General features: G+C 51.7%; 1 protein-coding gene across 1 annotated transcript in view; it reads left to right on the top strand.

Annotated features, from left to right (window-relative positions):
- Positions 1–20,485, top strand: part of LOC115385296 (receptor-type tyrosine-protein phosphatase mu) — a 92,198-nt gene that overhangs the window by 44,465 nt on the left and 27,248 nt on the right. Inside the window, 5 exon segments of the mRNA XM_075410409.1 lie at positions 1,126–1,204; positions 3,182–3,295; positions 9,303–9,474; positions 9,747–9,859; positions 12,456–12,636. Coding sequence (XP_075266524.1) covers positions 1,126–1,204; positions 3,182–3,295; positions 9,303–9,474; positions 9,747–9,859; positions 12,456–12,636 — 659 coding nt within the window.

Here is a 20,485-nt window from a genome sequence, read left to right on the forward strand (position 1 = left end):
CCAAAAACAATGTCTCTTAAATCGTTATCCGTTGTACACTGGCGGCACTTTCGAGTTTGAAAAGGAGTAACCCAGCGGTCTTTATCGGGTTTTTACAAATCTCGAAAATGAGCTTTTCCGGGTTTTTGCGGGGTGTTACACGGCCACGCGCTGCTGGCTTCTGCCAACATTCCAGTTTGAAAAGGGTTTGAAAAGGGTTATTGGCTTGCATGTAAACGTACTGATTGATCCCATCATATCTAACTCCTAACCATGACCCCTGACCCTGACCCAGACCCAGACCCTGACCCTGACCCTGACCCTGACCCAGACACCACACAGCCGAGCCCTAAAGAAATGTTTTGACCTTTGACTGTTTTCAGTAACAACACATGGTGAAGAAACACTGTTTCCCTCATGAGGACCAGAAGAAGGTCCCACAAGGCAATCGGGCTGGTTTTCCTATCCTTGTGGGGACATTTGGTCCAAATGTCATTTGGTCCCCACAAGGATAGGAAAACGTGTACACACACAACACCACACACACCAACACCACACACCCACACACACACACACACACACACACACACCACACCACACACACAGGAGGACATCCTGCCTCAGCACCAACAGGAAATACGGGACTGGTTTCACACGCGATAAGACAGGAATGTACACAACACACCACACACAACACACAACACACACACACACACCACACACACACACACACACACCACACCACACACACACAGACTGAGTCCTGGAATGTCCCGGTCCCTGGTAGAACAGTTAGAACCCGCTGCTTGTGAACAGAACCATCTGGAAGACAGAAGAACCTGCAGTGACTCAGGGTCTGGACCAGAGTCAGGACCGGGGTCTGGACCGGGGCCAGACCATGGGTCAGGACCAGGGTCAGGACCGGGTCTGGACCGGGGCCAGACCATGGGTCAGGACCAGGGTCAGGACCGGGGTCTGGAACCGGGGCCAGACCATGGGTCAGGACCGGGGTCTGGACTGGGGATCAGCAGGACCGGGATGGTCCAGGCCGGGGCGGGGTTGCCCGGGGCAATCCCTGAAGCGTTGTCGTGAGCCGGCTGCTGTTGCGTTGCCATGGTAACCCTCCAGGTGTGCTCCGTGTTGCAGGTGGTGTTTGAAGCTCTCAGCACGGGACAACGAGGACTGCTGTCCATCAAGGACATCACTCTGCAGGGACACCAGTGTCGTAAGGACACACACACACTCACACACACACACACACACACACACACACACACACACACACACACACACACCACACACACCACACACACACACACACACCCCGATGGATGCTGAAGACGCTGACTGGCTGGTGCGGTCTGGCAGTGGGGAACAGGGACGTGGTCTGCCCTGGATCACAGATCCTCCTGCCGGGTCTGGAGCTGAAGCGGACTGTAAGGATCACAGAAACCCCGAGAGGATCCGCTTCACCCGGGGCCGGGTGTATTTCTGATCCGATTGTTGGAGGTGGTCTACACCGATCCATGATCTGCTCTGTGTGTCGTACGAACAGCGGAGCGGATCAAACGGTGTTACTGGTTTTGCCAGGTGTTCCCTGGTACCGACTGACTGGTGACCTGACAGGAAGCAGGAAACAGGAAGCAGGAAACAGGAAGCAGGAAAGTCAAAAACCAGCAGCAGAGCTGGACAGTGCTGAGAAACACTTTAATAAAAACCCAGAGGAGGTGGAGCCGGGTGTTGACAGAACTCGGTGGTAGACTACCAGCGGACCGCCGCCCGGTGTGATGGATGAACTGGTTGCCGTGGTAACAAGTGATGGTTCCTGTAAACATGCTGGAAGCAGCAGATGTTAGAATCAGACTCACTGAAGACTCTGAACTGATGAATTTACTGAACTGCAGAGAACCGGCGTCACCAGAACCTCGACAAGGTTCAGGTTCAACACCTGCTGGTCACCAGTTAACACGGACACCAGTTCATCTGGAACACCGGCAGGCGGGGCGGAGCCTGGTGGCAGACCGGTGCTCCACACCGGGATGAGGTGCCGGGCGGGGCGGGGCTCCAGCCAGGGGCGGGGCTCCAGCCGGGGGCGGGGCTCCAGCCGGGGGCGGGGGGGCTCCAGCCGGGGGCGGGGCTCTCTGAGCAGCGTCTCATCATGGATCAGAGATCCAGCAGAGAGAAAGACCTGGACCTCAGTGTTCCTCAGAGACCCGAAGACCTGCTCAGACATGTCTCCATTTGGGAGGAACCGGATAATCCGCTTCACCAGGACCCCGGAGAACCAGGACCCTGGAGAACCAGGACCCGAAAGAGTGAAATATTTGCATCACAAACCGTTTATCAGGAAAAAGTCAGACCTCGTAAAGACTTGGCACTATTTTCTCTCCCTTCGTATCACTCGCCGCCTCCAGCTGCAGGCAGCGCGGAGATGCTACAGCTAGAGCTAGCTAGCTCTTTACTAGCGGTAACAAAGTGAAACCAGCGCGGCTGCCTGCAGCTGGAGGCGGCGGAGTGATATGAAGGGGAGAAAATAGTGCCAAGCGTTTAGGAGGTCTGACTTTTTCATCGACAACGGTTTGTGATGCAAATATTTCACTCTTTCCAGCACATGTTGCTTTGAGAAGGAAAAACGCTTTATTTGGGACCCCAGGCAAACTTGCGGACTACTTTCGTCTGGACCAAACCGGACAGGATCTCCGCTCACTGGACGCTGTCAGGGGTCAGGGGTCAGTCTGTGTGAAATGAACCACACGCTGACGGGGAGGCCGTACAGATTCATGTCAAAATCCAGAACTATCCCTTTAAAGCAAAAACACGACACAGGTTTTATTTGAAATTACTTATTTTGGAACAAGTACGTGTTTCCTTCCGGCACCGACTTGCTTGTGTCTGGATCGACGCCTTTGGTCGACGGTGACGCCAACTGTGTCTGCCGTCCAGGGATACACGTGTGTAACGATTGTTTTCAATCCTACTGATGAAAACACCTTGTAGCTGGACCAGTCTCTCTCTCTTCTCTCTCTCTCTCTCTCTCTTCTCTCCTCTCTCTCTCTCTCCTCTTCTCTCTCGCTCTCTCTCTCTCTTCTCTCTCTCCTATCTCTCTCTCAGGAGAGCTCTCTGACTCTGTGTTGAATCAGTTCTACCTGCAGGTCAGGATTTGACCCTGACCCCTGTCCTGTCTGTCCTGTCTCGTCCTCAGTCAGCACTCCTCACTTCCTTCACATTAAGGGCGTGGAGGTCAACGCTGGACAGACGGCAACGTCCACTGCACCGTCAACGGCCGGCCGCAGAGCCAGCTGCTGCTGCACTGCAGGTCAGGCTCCGCCCACCGCACCACACCTGGCAAAGCACCACCCAAACAGGCAACGCAATGCCCAAGCAGGCTCGCCCACCACACAACCTGGCAACACAACACCAAACAGGCTCCGCAGCGCTCATGTGACTGTTGTATCTTGGTGTTTGGACCTGTTGTCTCTTGGTGTGACGTTGTCTCATGTTGTGACTGTAGTCATGTTGACTGTGTCTCTTGGGGTTTGGACCTGTTGTCTCTTGGTGTTGACTGTTGTCTCATGTTGTTGACGTTGTGTCTTGGTGTTGACTGTGGTCTCTTGGTGTTTGGACCTTGTCTCTTGGTGTTGACTGTGCTTGTTATTGTCTTGGTGTTGACTGTTGTCTCATGTGACTGTTGTCTTGTTGTGTGACTGTTGTGTCTTGGTGTTGACTGTTGTTTTGGTTTTGACTGTTGTCTCTTGGTGTTGGCTGTTGTCTCATGTTCACTGTTGTCTCATGTTGTTGCTGTTGGGTCTTGGTGTGACTGTTGTCTTTTGGTTTTGGCTGTTGTCTCATGATGTCTTGTTGTCTGTTGTGTCTTAGTGTTGACTGTTGTTCATGTTGTTGACTGTTGTGTCTTGGTTGAGTTGTTCTCTTGTTGTTGATGTTGTCTCTTGACTGTTGTCTGTGTGGACGTTGGTTTGTTGTGACTGTTGTCTCTTGTTGACTGTTCTTTCGTGTCCTTGTTGTTGACTGTGTCTTTGGTGTTGACTGTTGTCTCTTGTTGCTGTTGTTCATGTTGTTGACTGTTGTCTCAGGTTATTGACTGTTGTCTCTGGTGTTGACTGTTGTCTCTTGTTGATTTTGTCTCTTGTTGTTGACTGTTGTCTCATGTTGTTGACTGTTGGTTTTGGTGTTGACTGTTGTCTCTTGTAGACTGTTGTCTCTTGTTGTTGACTGTTGTCTCTTGTTGACTGTTGTCTCATGTTGTTGACTGTTGTCTCATGTTGTTGACTGTTGTCTCTTGTTGACTGTTGTCTCATGTTGTTGACTGTTGTCTCTTGGTGTTGACTGTTGTCTCTTGTTGACTGTTGTCTCTTGTTGTTGACTGTTGTCTCATTTGTTGACTGTTGTCTCTTGGTGTTGACTGTTGTCTCTTGTTGACTGTTGTCTCTTGTTGTTGACTGTTGTCTCATGTTGTTGACTGTTGTCTTTGGTGTTGACTGTTGTCTCTTGTTGTTGACTGTTGTCTCTTGTGTTGACTGTTGTCTCATGTTGACTGTTGTCTTGTTGTTCACTGTTGTCTCTTGTTGACTGTTGTCTCTAGTTGACTGTTGTCTCTTGTTGTTGACTGTTGTCTCTTGTTGACTGTTGTCTCATGTTGATGTTGTCTCTTGTTGACTGTTGTCTCTTGTTGTTGACTGTTGTTTCATGTTAACTGTTGTCTCTTGTTGTTGACTGTTGTTCATGTTGATTGTCTCTTGGTGTTTTGGACCTGTTGTCTCTTGGCGTTGACTGTTGTCTCATGTTGTTGACTGTTGTGGTTGTTGTTGACTGTTGTCTCTTGGTGTTTTGGACTGTTGTCTCTTGGTGTTGACTGTTGTCTCTTGGTGTTGACTGTTGTCTCATGTTGACTGTTGTCTCATGTTGTTGACTGTTGTGTCTTGGTGTTGACTGTTGTCTTTTGGTTTTGACTGTTGTCTCTTGGTGTTGGCTGTTGTCTCATGTTCACTGTTGTCTCATGTTGTTGGCTGTTGTGTCTTGGTGTTGACTGTTGTCTTTTGGTTTTGGCTGTTGTCTCATGTTGACTGTTGTCTCATGTTGTTGTCTGTTGTGTCTTGGTGTTGATGTTGTCTCGTGTTGTGTGACTGTTGTCTCGTGTTGTGTGACTGTTGTCTCGTGTTGTGTGACTGTTGTCTCGTGTTGTGTGACTGTTGTCTTGTTGTGTGACTGTTGTCTCGTGTTGTGTGACTGTTTGTCTTGTTGTGTGACTGTTGTCTCGTGTTGTGTGACTGTTGTCTCTTGGTGTTGATGTTGTCTCTTGTTGACTGTTGTCTCATGTTGTTGACTGTTGTCTCAGGTTGTTGACTGTTGTCTCTTGGTGTTGACTGTTGTCTCTTGTTGACTTTTGTCTCTTGTTGTTGACTGTTGTCTCATGTTGTTGACTGTTGTGTCTTGGTGTTGACTGTTGTCTCTTGTAGACTGTTGTCTCGTGTTGTGTGACTGTTGTCTCATTGTGTTGTGACTGTTGTCTCGCTGTGTTGTTTTGTGACTGTTGTCTCGTTGTGTTGTGTGACTGTTGTCTCGTGTTGTGTGACTGTTTTCTCGCTGTTGTGTGACTGTTGTCTCGTGTTGTGTGACTGTTGTCTCGTGTTGTGTGACTGTTGTCTCATTGTGTTGTGACTGTTGTTCTTGTTGATGTTGCTCTTGTTGTTGACTGTTGTCTCATGTTGTGACTGTTGTCTCTTGGTGTTTACTGTGTCTCTTGTTGTTGACTGTTGTCTCATATTGACTGTTGTCTCTTGGTGTTGACTGTTGTCTCTTGTTGTTGACTGTTGTCTCTTGTTCACTGTTGTCTCATGTTGTTGACTGTTGTCTCATGTTGACTGTTGTCTCTTTTGTTCACTGTTGTCTCTTGTTGACTGTTGTCTCTAGTTGACTGTTGTCTCTTGTTGTTGGTGTCTCTTGTTGACTGTTGTCTCATGTTGATGTTGTCTTTGTTGAGTTGTCTCTTGTTGACTGTTGTCTCTTGTTGTTGACTGTTGTTTCATGTTAACTGTTGTCTCTTGTTGTTGACTGTTGTCTCATGGACTGTTGTCTTTGGTGTTGACTGTTGTCTCTTGTTGACTTTTGTCTCTTGTTGTTGACTGTTGTCTCATGTTGTTGACTGTTGTGTCTTGGTGTTGACTGTTGTCTTGTAGACTGTTGTCTCTTGTTGTTGACTGTTGTCTCTTGTTGTTGACTGTTGTCTCTTGTTGACTGTTTTCTCTTGTTGACTGTTGTTCATGTTGTTGACTGTTGTCTCATGTTGTTGACTGTTGTCTCTTGTTGTTGACTGTTGTTATGTTGTTGACTGTTGTCTCTTGGTGTTGACTGTTGTCTCTTGGTGTTGACTGTTGTCTCATGTTGACTGTTGTCTCTTGTTGTTGACTGTTGTCTCTTGTTGACTGTTGTCTCATGTTGATGTTGTCTCTTGTTGACTGTTGTCTCTTGTTGACTGTTGTCTCTTGTTGTTGACTGTTGTTTTATGTTAACTGTTGTCTCTTGTGACTGTTGTCTCATGTGACTGTTGTCTCTTGGTGTTGACTGTTGTTCTTGTTGACTTTTGTCTCTTGTTGTTGACTGTTGTCTCTTGTTGTTGACTGTTGTCTCTTGTTGACTGTTGTCATGTTGTTGACTGTTGTCTCTTGTTGACTGTTGTCTCTTGTTGTTGACTGTTGTCTTATGATGTTGACTGTTGTCTCTTGGTGTTGACTGTTGTCTCTGTTGACTGTTGTCTCGTGTTGTGTGACTGTTGTCTCGTGTCGTGTGACTGTTGGCTCTTGGTGTTACTGTTGTCTTGTTGTTTACTGTTGTCTCATATTGACTGTTGTCTCTTGTTGTTGACTGTTGTCTCTTGTTGTTGACTGTTGTCTCTTGTTCACTGTTGTCTCATGTTGTTGACTGTTGTCTCATGTTGACTGTTGTCTCTTGTTGTTCACTGTTGTCTCTTGTGATTGTCTCTTGTTGACTGTTGTCTCTTGTTGACTGTTGTCTCATGTTGATGTTGTCTCTTGTTGACTGTTGTCTCTTGTTGTTGACTGTTGTTTCTTGTTAACTGTTGTCTCTTGTTGTTGACTGTTGTCTCATGTTGACTGTTGTCTCATGTTGACTGTTGTCTCTGTTGTTGACTGTGTCTTGTTGTTGACTGTTGTCTCTTGTTGACTGTGTCTGTTGTTGTTGACTGTGTCTCTTGTTGTTGACTGTTGTCTCTTGTTGACTGTTGTCTCATGTTGTTGACTGTCTCTTGTTGACTGTTGTCTCTTGTTGTTGACTGTTGTCTTATGTTGTTGACTGTTGTCTCTTGGTGTTGACTGTTGTCTCTTGTTGACTGTTGTCTCTTGTTGTTGACTGTTGTCTCATGTTGTGTGACTGTTGTCTCGTGTTGACTGTTGTCTCATGTTGACTGTGTCTCATGTTGACTGTTGTCTCGTGTTTTGTGACTGTTGTCTCGTTGTGTTGTGTGACTATCGTCTCATTGTGTGACTGTTGTCTCGCTGTTGTGTGACTGTTGTCTCGTGTTGTTGACTGTTGTCTCTTGTTGACTGTTGTCTCTTGTTATTGACTGTTGTCTCTTGTTGTTGACTGTTGTCTCTTGTTGTTGACTGTTGTTCTTGTTGACTGTCGTCTTGCTGTTCCGGCCTGTTGTCATGGGAGCTGTGTTGTGCTGACAGGGGATGGTCTCTTGTTGACTGTTGTCTGTTGTTGTTGACTGTTGTCTCATGTTGTTGACTGTTGTGTCTTGGTGTTGACTGTTGTCTCTTGTAGACTGTTGTCTTTGTTGTTGACTGTTGTCTCTTGTTGTTGACTGTTGTCTCTTGTTGACTGTTGTCTCATGTTGTTGACTGTTGTCTCTTGTTGACTGTTGTCTCTTGTTGTTGACTGTTGTCTTATGATGTTGACTGTTGTCTCTTGGTGTTGACTGTTGTCTCTTGTTGACTGTTGTCTCTTGTTGTGACTGTTGTCTCATGTTGTGTGACTGTTGTCTCTTGGTGTTTACTGTTGTCTCTTGTTGTTATGTTGTCTCATATTGACTGTTGTCTCTTGTTGTTGATGTTGTCTCTTGTTCACTGTTGTCTCATGTTGTTGACTGTGTGTCTCATGTTGACTGTTGTCTCTTGTTGTTCACTGTTGTCTCTTGTTGACTGTTGTCTCTTGTTGACTGTTGTCTCTTGTTGACTGTTGTCTCATGTTGATGTTGTCTCTTGTTGACTGTCTCTTGTTGTGTGACTGTTGTTTCGCTGTGTTGTGTGACTGTTGTCTCGTGTTGTGTGACTGTTGTCTTGTTGTTGTGTGACTGTTGTCTCTTGTTGTGTGACTGTTGTCTCTTGTTGACTGTTGTCTCATGTTGTTGACTGTTGTCTCTTGTTGACTGTTGTCTCTTGTTGTTGACTGTTGTCTATGTTGTTGACTGTTGTCTCTTGGTGTTGACTGTTGTCTCTTGTTGACTGTTGTCTCTTGTTGTTGACTGTTGTCTCATGTTGTTGACTGTTGTCTCTTGGGTTTACTGTTGTCTCTTGTTGTTGACTGTGTCTCATATTGACTGTTGTCTCTTGGTGTTGACTGGTGTCTCTTGTTGTGGACTGTTGTCTCTTGTTCACTGTTGTATCATGTTGTTGACTGTTGATCTCATGTTGACTGTTGTCTCTGTTGTTCACTGTTGTCTCTTGTTGGACTGTTGTCTCTTGTGACGTGTCTCATGTTGACTGTTGTCATGTTGTTGACTGTTGTCTCTGTGACTGTTGTCTCTGTTGTTGACTGTTGTCTTATGTTGTTGACTGTTGTCTCTTGGTGTTGGACTTGTGTCTCTTGTGACTGTTGTCTCCTGTTGATGTTGTCTTTGTTGTTGACTGTTGTCTCTGTTGTTGACTGTTGTCTCTTGTTGACTGTTGTCTGTTGTTGTTGACTGTTGTCTCTTGTTGTTGGACTGTTGTCTCTTGTGACTGTTGTCTATGTTATTGACTGTTGTCTCTTGTTGTTGACTGTTGTCTCTTGGTGTTGACTGTTGTCTCTGTTGACTGTTGTCTCATGTTGACTGTTGTCTCATGTTGACTGTTGTCTCTTGTTGTTGACTGTTGTCTCTTGTTGTTGACTGTTGTCTTGTTGACTGTTGTCTGTTGTTGTTGACTGTTGTCTCTTGTTGTTGACTGTTGTCTCTTGTTGACTGTGTCTCTTGTTATTGACTGTTGTCTCTTGTGTTGACTGTTGTCTCTTTTGTTGACTGTTGTCTCTTGTTGACTGTCGTCTTGCTGTTCCGGCCTGTTGTCATGGGAGCTGTGTTGTGCTGACAGGGGATGGGCGGACGTCAGGCGGTCGTCAGGGAAACCAAGCCTCTGAACTCGCGGCGCTACGTCGCTACGTTTGACGTGGAAAACACGACTAAAGGAGACAGTGGGCGGTACCGCTGCATCGTCCAATAGAGGGGCGTTGGTGTGTCCTCCTACGCTGACCTCACCGTCAAACGTGAGTCGTATCACGCACGCACGCACGCACGCAAGCACGCACGCACGCACGCACACACACACACACACACCCACACAGTGGGTGTTGGGGATGAAGTGGGTCAACAGGAAGTAGAACAGTTCCGTGGAGGATTCTGGGTAATCCACTCTGCTGTGGCTCTCTGAAGGTCACACCTCCCTCCTTACCTACCCCACGTGTGTGTGTGTGTGTGTGTGTGTGTGTGTGTGTGTGTGTGTGTGTGTGACGCTGGTTCTGCTGGGTTCTGTCCTCAGAGCCGCCCGTCCCCATCGCGCCGCCCCAGCTGACGGCCGTCGGCGCCACCTACCTGTGGATCCAGCTCAATGCCAACTCCATCAACGGGGACGGGCCCATCATCGACAGAGAGGTACCGGGTCCGGGTCCGGTTCTGCGCGCAGTCGGGTTTTAGTGAACCAACTCTTCTGGGGTTCCGCTGGTCTCTGAACAGGTTCTGTGGTCTGCAGTGAAACCGTGTCACTGGTTCAGGTCTCTGAGGCTAGAACAGGTTCCACTGGCCCGTGATCAGGTTCTGTTGGTCTCTGATCAGGTTCTGTTGGTCTCTGATCAGGTTCTGCAGGTCTCTGATCGGGTTCTGCAGGTCTCAGACGGTCTCAGGGGAGACTTTCTGCAGAACCGGACTCAGAGCAGTGGGGTCTAAACCTTCAGCAGGGTCTCTAGAAAAGGTTCTGTGGTGGACCAGCTCAGACCGGTCTCTTATGGAAGTCCTGGTCTCTGGTCTTCCCCTTCTGGTCGTTCTGTCTTCATGTTTTAAGCATTAGTTTTAACCTGGGTCTCAAATGGGAGAGCTGGGGGCCCGGCTGTGCTGCGGGGACATCATGTGAACACCAGGGGACTGGGGACCAGAGGACTGGGGCCCAGGGGATGGGGACCAGGGGACTGGGGACCAGAGGATGGGGCCCAGGGGACTGGGGACCAGAGGACTGGGGCCCAGGGACTGGGGACCAGGGGACTGGGGACCAGAGGACTGGGGACCAGGGGACTGGGGACCGGGGACTGGGGACCAGAGGACTGGGGACCAGGGGACTGGCAGAGGACTGGGGACCAGGGGACTGGGGACCAGGGGACTGGGGCCCAGGGGACTGGGGAGGGGACACAGCGGGACCAGGGGTGTTGCAGGGTTTGGGGGCTCAATGCTGTTCTTCAGTCCTGGTCTGGGTGTAGTTCTGGGTCCTGGTCTGAATGTAGTTCTGGTCCTGGTCTGGGTGAAGTTCTGGGTCCAGGTCTGGGTGTAGTTCTGGGTCCAGGTCTAGGTGTAGTTCTGGGTCCTGGTCTGGGTGTAGTTCTGGGTCCTGGTCTGAATGTAGTTCTGGGCCCTGGTCTGGGTGTAGTTCTGGGTCCAGGTCTGGGTGTAGTTCTGGTCCAGGTCTGGGTGAAGTTCTGGGTCCTGGTCGGGTGTATTCTGGGTCCTGGTCTGGGTGTAGTTCTGGGTCCTGGTCTGGGTGTAGTTCTGGGTCCAGGTCTGGGTGAAGTTCGGGTCCAGGTCTGGGTGTAGTTCTGGGTCCAGGTCTGGGTGTAGTTCTGGGTCCAGGTCTGGGTGTAGTTCTGGGTCCAGGTCTGGGTGTAGTTCTGGGTCCAGGTCTGGGTGTAGTTCTGGGTCCAGGTCTGGTGAAGTTCTGGGTCCAGGTCTGGGTGTAGTTCTGGGTCCAGGTCGGGTGTAGTTCTGGGTCCAGGTCTGGGTGTAGTTCTGGGTCCAGGTCTGGTGTGGTAGTTCTGGGCCCAGGTCTGGGTGTAGTTCTGGGTGTAGTTCTGGGTGTAGTTCTGGGCCCAGGGTTCTTACCTATAAACCTCGCTGCTCACAAAATGAGCCCCAGACTCTGCGCAGCGGCTCCTCTGCGCCAAAGCTGGTCCCTATGAAAACCGAGTGCAGGGAACAAATGCGTGGGACTTCCTGTCCTCGCCGCAACAAAAACTACCGTCTTGGCCCGAGTATAAGAGGATATTTTTTTCCAGAAATGGTTTTCTCTAAAACGGGGTGGAGCTCTGATGGAGGACTGGGGTGGAGCCAGAGTCCCGGGGAGCTGGACTGCCTCTGCTGCGTGCAGTGGCTCCGCCCCCCGTTAGGGGGAGCTAGTGAGCTGGACAGAGTGTCAGCCTGCAGCAGTGAGAGAGAAGACTGAGCAGTGTGGCTGCTGGGTTTTTCTGAGCTTCATTTCAAACAGCATCCAGAATACCTGCCTGTCAGTACTCGAGTATTTTGGTTGATGTTCAGGATGGAGGTGGAACTGATGCCTGTGAGTTTGTCAGTTTGAAGTTTCAGCGCAGATGCTAATTCCGTTAGCATGCCAATGGCGTTTCCATTAATAGTTAGCATTGAGCTAGCAGCTCTGATTTTAAATGCTGACTGGTTTAGTTTTCAGACAGTGATGTGTGTTGTGGTCCAGCTTGTGTGTTTGTTCACTTCTGTTTATCTGGTTGGTTTCAGTTTTCCAGCCTTCAGGAGAAAGTAATAAAAGCTCAGAGCAGCTGAAACCTGCTGCTTCCTCTCTGAAGAACTGTTCTCTACAGGCCAGACTGAACCCAGCATCCAGGAGGCTGAGTTATTCATGTTCATCAAGTGAACACAACTTAGAATAGATAGAATTGAATAGAACCAAATTTCATTCATGAGTTCATTTGCATAACCATATATGGTGCCAAGGGGTGGAGTTGGGGCGGGTTGTGGGTGGGGCGACCACCATCATGTTTCTGCAGGATTGGGATCCATTACTTGGGAAGTGCGTTCAGCTGTGCTGCGGACATTTTTTAGCTCCGAAATTGTGTTTTTGCAGACAGAAGTTCACGTTGCGTTGCCACGCACCATGATTGTCAGATTTTAACACAGAGTTTTATAGGTAAGGCCCCTGGACTGGTTGTAGTTCTGGGTCCAGTAGTTCTGGTCCAGTAGTTCTGGGTCCAGCTCTGCTCCTTCAGGACTTGGTGGGTTCTGGGGTTCTGGGTTCCAGGTGGAGTACCGGACTATGGCCGGCATGCTGATCGACACGACCCCGGTGGACAAGCAGACGCACAAGATCGGACACCTGGACCCGGACACCGAGTACCAGATCAGCGTGCTGCTCACCAGACCCCTGGAGGGGGGCACCGGGGCCCCGGGCCCAGCGCTCAGGGCCAGGACCAAGTGTGCAGGTGAGTGAAGTCACATGACCAGCAGTCAATCAGAGCCGGACCAGCCAGACGGACTGCCAGTAGCGAGCAGCTAGCCACAGGTCACATGACCTGTCAGTAGCTAGCAGCTAGCCACCAGGTCATATGACCTGTCAGTAGTAGCCACCAGGTCACATGACCTGTCAGTAGCTAGCCACCAGGTCACATGACCTGCCAGTAGCTAGCCACCAGGTCACATGACCTGCCAGTAGCTAGCAGCTAGCCTCCAGATCACATGACCTGTCAGTAGCTAGCAGCTAGCCACCAGGTCACATGACCTGTCAGTAGCTAGCAGCTAGCCACCAGGTCACATGACCTGTCAGTAGCTAGCAGCTAGCCTCCAGGTCACATGACCTGTCAGTAGCTAGCCACCAGGTCACATGACCTGTCAGTAGCTAGCCACCAGGTCACATGACCTGCCAGTAGCTAGCCACCAGGTCACATGACCTGCCAGTAGCTAGCAGCTAGCCACCAGGTCACATGACCTGTCAGTAGCTAGCAGCTAGCCACCAGGTCACATGACCTGTCAGTAGCTAGCAGCTAGCCTCCAGGTCACATGACCTGTCAGTAGCTAGCCACCAGGTCACATGACCTGTCAGTAGCTAGCAGCTAGCCTCCAGGTCACATGACCTGTCAGTAGCTAGCCACCAGGTCACATGACCTGTCAGTAGCTAGCCACCAGGTCACATGACCTGCCAGTAGCTAGCCACCAGGTCACATGACCTGCCAGTAGCTAGCAGCTAGCCACCAGGTCACATGACCTGTCAGTAGCTAGCAGCTAGCCACCAGGTCACATGACCTGTCAGTAGCTAGCAGCTAGCCTCCAGGTCACATGACCTGTCAGTTGCTAGCCACCAGGTCACATGACCTGTCAGTAGCTAGCCACCAGGTCACATGACCTGCCAGTAGCTAGCCACCAGGTCACATGACCTGCCAGTAGCTAGCAGCTAGCCTCCAGATCACATGACCTGCCAGTAGCTAGCAGCTAGCCTCCAGGTTCATTTGCAGTCGTTAGCTTGTCGCTCTGAGCTGCTGAGCTCATCAGGTGGCTAATGGTTAGCTCTGAGGTCGTTAAGAGCTAGCTCCGTTAGCGCCACGCTCATTAGCTGCAAATGGCTTCAGTGCATGCGGCGCAGCATTTACCTGATGGGAACACACACACATGCAGCGTGTGTTTGTGTGTGTGTGTGTGTGTGTGGTGTGTGTGTTGTGTGTGTGTGTGTGTGATTAGCCATTAGCAGGCTAATTGGCGCAGGTGTTTGTCTTCATGTTCTCGGTTGTGACTCGTTCCTCAGGAGCGCCGGTTCCCCTAGGTCCTGGTCTCTGCTGGGTCCTCTCTGCTGGGTTCTGGTCTCTGCTGGGTCTTGGTCTCTGCTGGGTCTTGGTCTTGCTGGGTCCTGGTCTCTGCTGGGTTCTGGTCTCTGCTGGGTCTTGGTCTCTGCTGGGTCTTGGTCTGCTGGGTTCTGGTCTCTCCTGGGTCCTGGTCTCGCTGGGTTCTGGTCTGCTGGGTTGGTCTCTGCTGGGTTCCGGTCTCTGCTGGGTCCTGGTCTCTGCTGGGTCCTGGTCTCTGCTGGGTTCCGGTCTCTGCTGGGTTCCGGTCTCTGCTGGGTCCTGGTCTCTTGGGTCCTGGTCTCTGCTGGGTTCGGGTGTTTTAAAGATGAGTCTCTGTTCTCCGTGCAGCTGAAGCGTCTCTCGTCCTCTATCTCTCCTCTCTCTGTCTCTGTCTCCTCTCTGTCTCTATCTCTGTCTCTCTCACCACGACTCTCTAACCCCCTATCTCTCTCTCTCTACCCTCTCTCTCTCTCTCCCTCGCCCCCCTCTCCTCTCTCCCCTCTCTCTCTCTTCCCTCGCCCCCCTCTCTCTCTCTCTCTCCCTCTCTTCTCTTCTCTCCGTCCACTCTCTCTCTCTCTCCCCTCTCTCTCCCTCCCTCGCCCCCCTCTCTCTCTCTCTCTCTCGCCCTTCTTTTCTTTTTCTGCTGTTTTGTTTTTTTTCACTTTTCAAAAATGTTTTACACCATGACTCCTGGTCCAGCCGGTCCTGCAGGTCCTGCTCGGACCCGTGGACCCCACAGAGTGTCTCCTGGTCCAGCAGGTCCTGCAGGTCCTGCTCGGACCCGTGGACCCCCACAGAGTGTCTCCTGGTCCAGCAGGTCCTGCTCGGACCCGTGGACCCCCACAGAGTGTCTCTCACATCCCCGTCTTTCTCGGCACATCGGCAGACCCCGTCCACACCCGTCTCTTCTGGACCTGGTCCAGCCCGCTCTGCCTCCCTGGTCTCTGGAACGTCTGTAACGCTGATCAGGGGGTGCAACAATGGAATTAAAGTAATAAACGTGAGGGCTGAGTCACTGCGATGGAGGGCTGTGTCTGACTCAAAAGAAACCAGGTTCGCTATGGGAGCTCGGTATGTGAATGAAAACCAGTGGAAACAGGAATTGAGTTTGGAAAATGTATTGACAGACATCAACAATAATAAACAACAAAGGGCCCCAACACAACAGAAAATTCACAGATGGGGGGAAAAAAAAACCCAAGGAAGGAAAAAAAAAACCCTTCAGCCTTAGGCACAGTTCAGGTGTCCATAGAATCTTTGGTTGGGTTGGAAAGTTTATTTCAGTTCATGCGATTCTTCGGCTGGTTCGCAGAGTTCCGTTCAGTTCATACGATCCTGAGTTTGTTCGCAAGGTCAGTTCAGTTTTTATAATCCAGGCGAATTGGAAAAACAAAAAGAAGTCCTACCAGGCTCGGGCAGCTCGCCACCTCCAAAGGAGGAACCTTTTTCAGTGTTCTTTTGGTAGGAGGGAAAAAAAAACCTGACCTAAACTGAAGGCCAGAGAGAGGAGATGCAAAACAAAAAAACACAATCAGTATCAAGTCAGTCACTAGTAACAAATCATTTCTTCATAAATAAAATGGCCCATTAAATCAATATCTATAAATAAATCAGATGTATCACATTAACTTCACAATCTGTATCAATGGCACTGTATTGAGCCTAAAGCTACAATAAAAGATGCAACCCAAGAAATAAAAGAGATACGGCAAACGGCCGTCACTTCACATGTATGGTGTCGTTACTGCAGGTACAGAGACTCAACAAACAAAAGAAAACACACTCGGAACCGGTCCGGCGCTAACCCGGAAGTGCCGAAATTAAATCAAATTAAACACATTAGATGATATCATCCTCTATTTTATGGGAAGGGTTCAAGTGATTATACTGTTTTGGTGACTCACCGTCGGATGTTGTAGTTTGTAAAGCACAGAATGAAGCGGATTGGAGGCAGGAGTGGGTCGTCTCTGTTAGCAGAAGAAGGCAAGGCTACGTTACCCACGAGTGCCGATTGCAGTCAAATGCTTACTTAAAGTTGAATATTTGGAGGCGGTGTGCACACAGGAGGAGTGGCGGTAACTCGCCATCAGCGGCTGTGATTTCTGATTTCAGCGCTTTTAGTTCTGTTTTGCCGCAGCGAGGGCAGTTTCTCACGGCAGGAGGGTTCGCCGCAACAACGGTCACAGCCGGAGAAACCGGAAGTGGGCTCGGTCGGCCATATTTGTTTAGTGCCCTCTAGTGGCCTGGGCCAATCAGTGCGTGGTGCGTTCATGGGCAGTCAGGCGACATGGGTTACACGTCCGTCCACAGTCAAGAGACAGACTTCATCAGTTCACATCCAGGTCCTGGTCCTGACGGAGACCTGGCTCCGCCCACAAGGCTCAGCTCCACCCGCTGCTCTCTCTAAGCCACGCCCCTCCCTGTCCTCTGTCCTCCTGTCCTCCTGTCCTCCTGTCCTGTTGTCCTCCTGTCCCCCTGTCCTGTTGTCCTCCCATCCTCCTGTCCTGCTGTCTGCTGTCCTTTCTGTCCCCCTGTCCTCCTGTCCTGCTGTCACCCTGTCCTGTGTCCTCCTGTCCTCCTATCCTCCTGTCCCCCTGTCCTGATGTCCTGCTGTCCTCCTATCCTCCTGTCCCCCTGTCCTGATGTCCTCCTGTCCCCCTGTCCTCCTGTCCTGTTGTCCTCCTGTCCTCCTGTCCTGGCCCAGGAGGCGGGAGCTGGGTTCTGGTCTTTCTCTGCTCCGTCCCCGTCCAACAGCGTTTGGACATCCTGCTTTGACGGTCTCGGGTCTGTCCCGTCCACCAGGGGACGATCTGGGTCTGTCTCTCAGATGGACATGCTGCTCTCTGCCCCTGATGAGGCCGCCCCTGGTTGCCATGGAGACATGGAGACATGGACATTCTCATGGACAGACCTCATTCTCAGGCTCCGCCCCCCATAGAGAGGGGACAGTTAGTCCACTACACCTGTCAGACCAGGTCCTGGACTCCAACACGGTCTCCGTCCTCACAGCAGCTCAGCTCGTCCCGCCGTCCCACGCACGTCTCACCACTTCCTGTCCTCTCCGGTCCTCTCCGGTCCTCTCCGGTCCTCTCCAGTCCTCTCTGGTCCAGACCGGTCCAGAACCAGGTCTCTGAGCCAGACCAGCCCAGGACCAGGACCAGGTATCCAGACAGAACCCTCCAGAACCTGCAGACTGACACCAGCATTGTCCCCGTCTCCCCACTGCTCAGAGACCCTCATCTGGACCCGGTCCAGGCTGAAGACTCCAGGCGGGTCTCACTTCTACAGTCCTGTCAAATCCTGGAGGATCAGGATTTGACCCAGTCCCTGGAGATCTGCAGAACCAGAACCTGCTGGACCCGTTCAGCCAGGCTTCAGAGACACCGTCCTCTCGGTCCCACAGTCTCCGGTCCGTCCTCAGCCGTCCTGCTGCTGGACGGTCCGGTCAAGGTCCAGGTCAGGTCCAGGTCCAGGTCAGGTCCAGGTCCAGGTCCGGGTTCAGGTCCAGGTCCGGGTCAGGTCCAGGTCAGGTCTGGGTCCAGGTTTTGGTCCAGGTCCAGGTCAGGTTCGGGTCCAGGTCTAGGTCAAGGTCAGGTCCGGGTCCAGGTCCGGGTCCAGGTCCAGGTCAGGTTCGGGTCCAGGTCTAGGTCCTGGTCCAGGTCCAGGTCCGGTCCGGGTCCGGGTCCAGGTCCAGGTCCAGGTCCTGAGGAACCGGGTTCTGCGGTCCTCCTGAGGTCCTCCTGGGAGAACCTCCTGCAGTTCCTGCTGTTGCTCTGTGGGGGCGCTGCGCCTGAAGAACCAGCTCAGCCATTGGTCCAGATGAGGAAGTCCCGCCCCTTTGACCAGGGTCAGGGTCAGGGTTAACCTCGACCGGTTTACACCGGTCTTCTCTGGCCGCTGCCAGTGGCTTGGTTTGTTTTTACTACCCAGAATGCATCGTGCTCCACGTCACGTCCAGGCTCCGCCTCCGCTCATAAGCATGGAGATCATGAGGACGTGCAAACAAGCTGTAATTCTGGGGAAATCCCAGCAGGGGGCGAAAGAGCCGGTCTCATTGGAACCATCCGAAACGCCGATGTTCAGAGTGTAAATCAACATAAAGCTCCCGTTCCAGACCAGGTCCTGGTCTCAGGGTCTGGTTCTCCCCCTGCTGTTTCACCGAAATCCTCTGCTGATTGATTTTACCAGTGAAGTTCTGCATCAATGGTCCAATCACAGCGCCCCCTCTGGCCACGTGATGCGGTCACATGACAGCCTGGACCAATCACATCACGTCCGGTTGAAGGCGTCGGGTCTGGAGACGTCCTGCGGGACTGGCTGGTCTCCAGTCAGGACAGACCGGACCCGAGTCCCTGTCAGGACCAGACCAGCTAACAGGTTCCAGGCGGTTTGGAGGAGACTGTGTGTGTGTGGTGTGTGTGTGTGTGTGTGTGTTGTGTGTGTGTGTGTGTGTGTGTGTGTGTGTGTGTGTGTGTGTGTGGCACACACCACTCTGACTCTCGTCTCCATCTTCAACTGACTTTTATTTATTCATTTTACTGCCGATAAATTATAAAGTAGCCTGTTTGTGTGTGGTGTGTGTGTGTGTGTGTGTGTGTGTGTGGTGTGTGTGTGTGTGTGGTGTGTGTGTGTGTGGTGGTGGGTTAATAATGAATGACTGTGTCCATCATACAAGCTTTAGAACTTAGTTCTCAGGGCGGCGGCTCAGCAGGTTCTCCAGCCCGGTGGAACCGGTTCTGTTCTCCGATCAGCGTGGAACCGGTTCTGTTCTCCGATCAGCGTGGAACCGGTTCTGTTCTCCGATCAGCGTGGAACCGGTTCTGTTCTCAGTTTCCTGTTCAGGAACCGAGAGAACTGCAGGAGTCCTCAGAGTTCTCTGTGGTGGGGGGGTCACTGCAGGAGTTCTCCAGGGTTCTCCGGGTTCTCCGTGCTGGGTCACTGCAGGACTCTCTTTTCCCTTCTGTCTGATCATTTGTGTCACTTCCTGGTGGCTCTCTTTCGACCAATCAGAATGGAGCGTTAAGATTCCTCTGTGCCGAATCCCCCACAACGCCGAGTCCAGGAAGCAGCTGGTCAGCAGCTGGTCAACATTTACTTACTTACCAGTGCTCCAGGAGGGTCCGGGTATCTGGTCCCGGTGCGTTGAGCGGACCAGGTGAACCAGGTGAACCAGGTGAACCAGGTGAGCCAGGGGTTTCCAGGTGAACAGGTGAGCCAGGTGAGCCAGGTGAACCAGGTGAACCAGGGGTTTCCAGGTGAACCAGGTGAACAGGGGTTTCCAGGTGAACCAGGGGTTTCCAGGTGAACCAGGTGAACCAGGGGTTTTCCAGGTGAACCAGGTGAACCAGGGGTTTCCAGGTGAACCAGGTGAACCAGGGGTTTCCAGCTGCTCTGTTCCTCCAGCAGCTCCGTGTTGTTGGAGGTCTGGAGCCATCGGGTCTGGGGTTTCGGGTCCGGGGTTTCGGGTCCGGGTTTCCCTCGTGGTCGTCTCCAGCCTGAGGCCTTCGGGTCGAACTGGAGAACGTCTCGTGTCAGATGTTCTGGGGACGGAGGACATGGTCCAGCCAGCAGGGCGGCGCTGTGCGACCAGGGAAGATGCTCGGAGCTGGCCTGGTTCTGAGACCTTCACTGGAGACTGGCTGGGCCGCCTGGTGTTCTCCATGGTCCTCAGAGTCCCTGATGTTCTCCATGGTCCTCAGAGTCCCTGATGTTCTCCATGGTCCTCAGGGTCCTGGTGTTCTCCATGGTCCTCAGAGTCCTGATGTTCTCCATGGTCCTCAGGGTCCTGGTGTTCTCCATGGTCCTCAGAGTCCTGGTGTTCTCCATGGTCCTCAGAGTCCTGATGTTCTCCATGGTCCTCAGGGTCCTGGTGTTCTCCATGGTTCTCAGAGTCCTGCTATCAGAGCCAGACTGTGGTTCAGGGTCCTCGTTTCTGAGCCATACAGCAGGATGGAGAGGACGGCCGGGCTGTAGACCCGGAGCTTGGTCTTGGTGAGACGGTCTGGATCCAGAGTGGTTCCAGAGGGACTGCAGAGCAGAGGCTGCCAGGACTCGTCTGCGGTCCAGCTCTGGTTCTAGGTCCTGCTGTCTGTCACTGTGGACCCAGAGACACAAAGTTCCTGACAGGCTCCACGATGTCGCTCCCGGTTTGCATGGGAGGAGATCTGGTCCATGGGAGGAGGATCTGGTCCATGGGAGGTGGATCTGAGCCATGGGAGGTGGATCTGCTCCATGGGAGGAGGATCTGGTCCATGGGAGGAGGATCTGGTCCATGGGAGGAGGATCTGGTCCATGGGAGGTGGATCTGGTCCATCACAGACGTGCATGGACCTGGTTTCAGTCCGGCTCCCCTGGAGCCGAGCTGTGCTCCTCCTCACGGTGAAGCCAGAGCGTCTCAGCTGACTGCAGGCTGTCTGAGCAGGACGGGGTCGTCAGCGTGTTCCAGGTCCGTCAGGTGGTCGCTGCCGAGGGACGCTCCGGGGACGCCTGCAGACCCGGG

This window comes from Salarias fasciatus, unplaced genomic scaffold, assembly GCF_902148845.1.
Source record: "Salarias fasciatus unplaced genomic scaffold, fSalaFa1.1, whole genome shotgun sequence".
NCBI lineage: Eukaryota > Metazoa > Chordata > Actinopteri > Blenniiformes > Blenniidae > Salarias > Salarias fasciatus.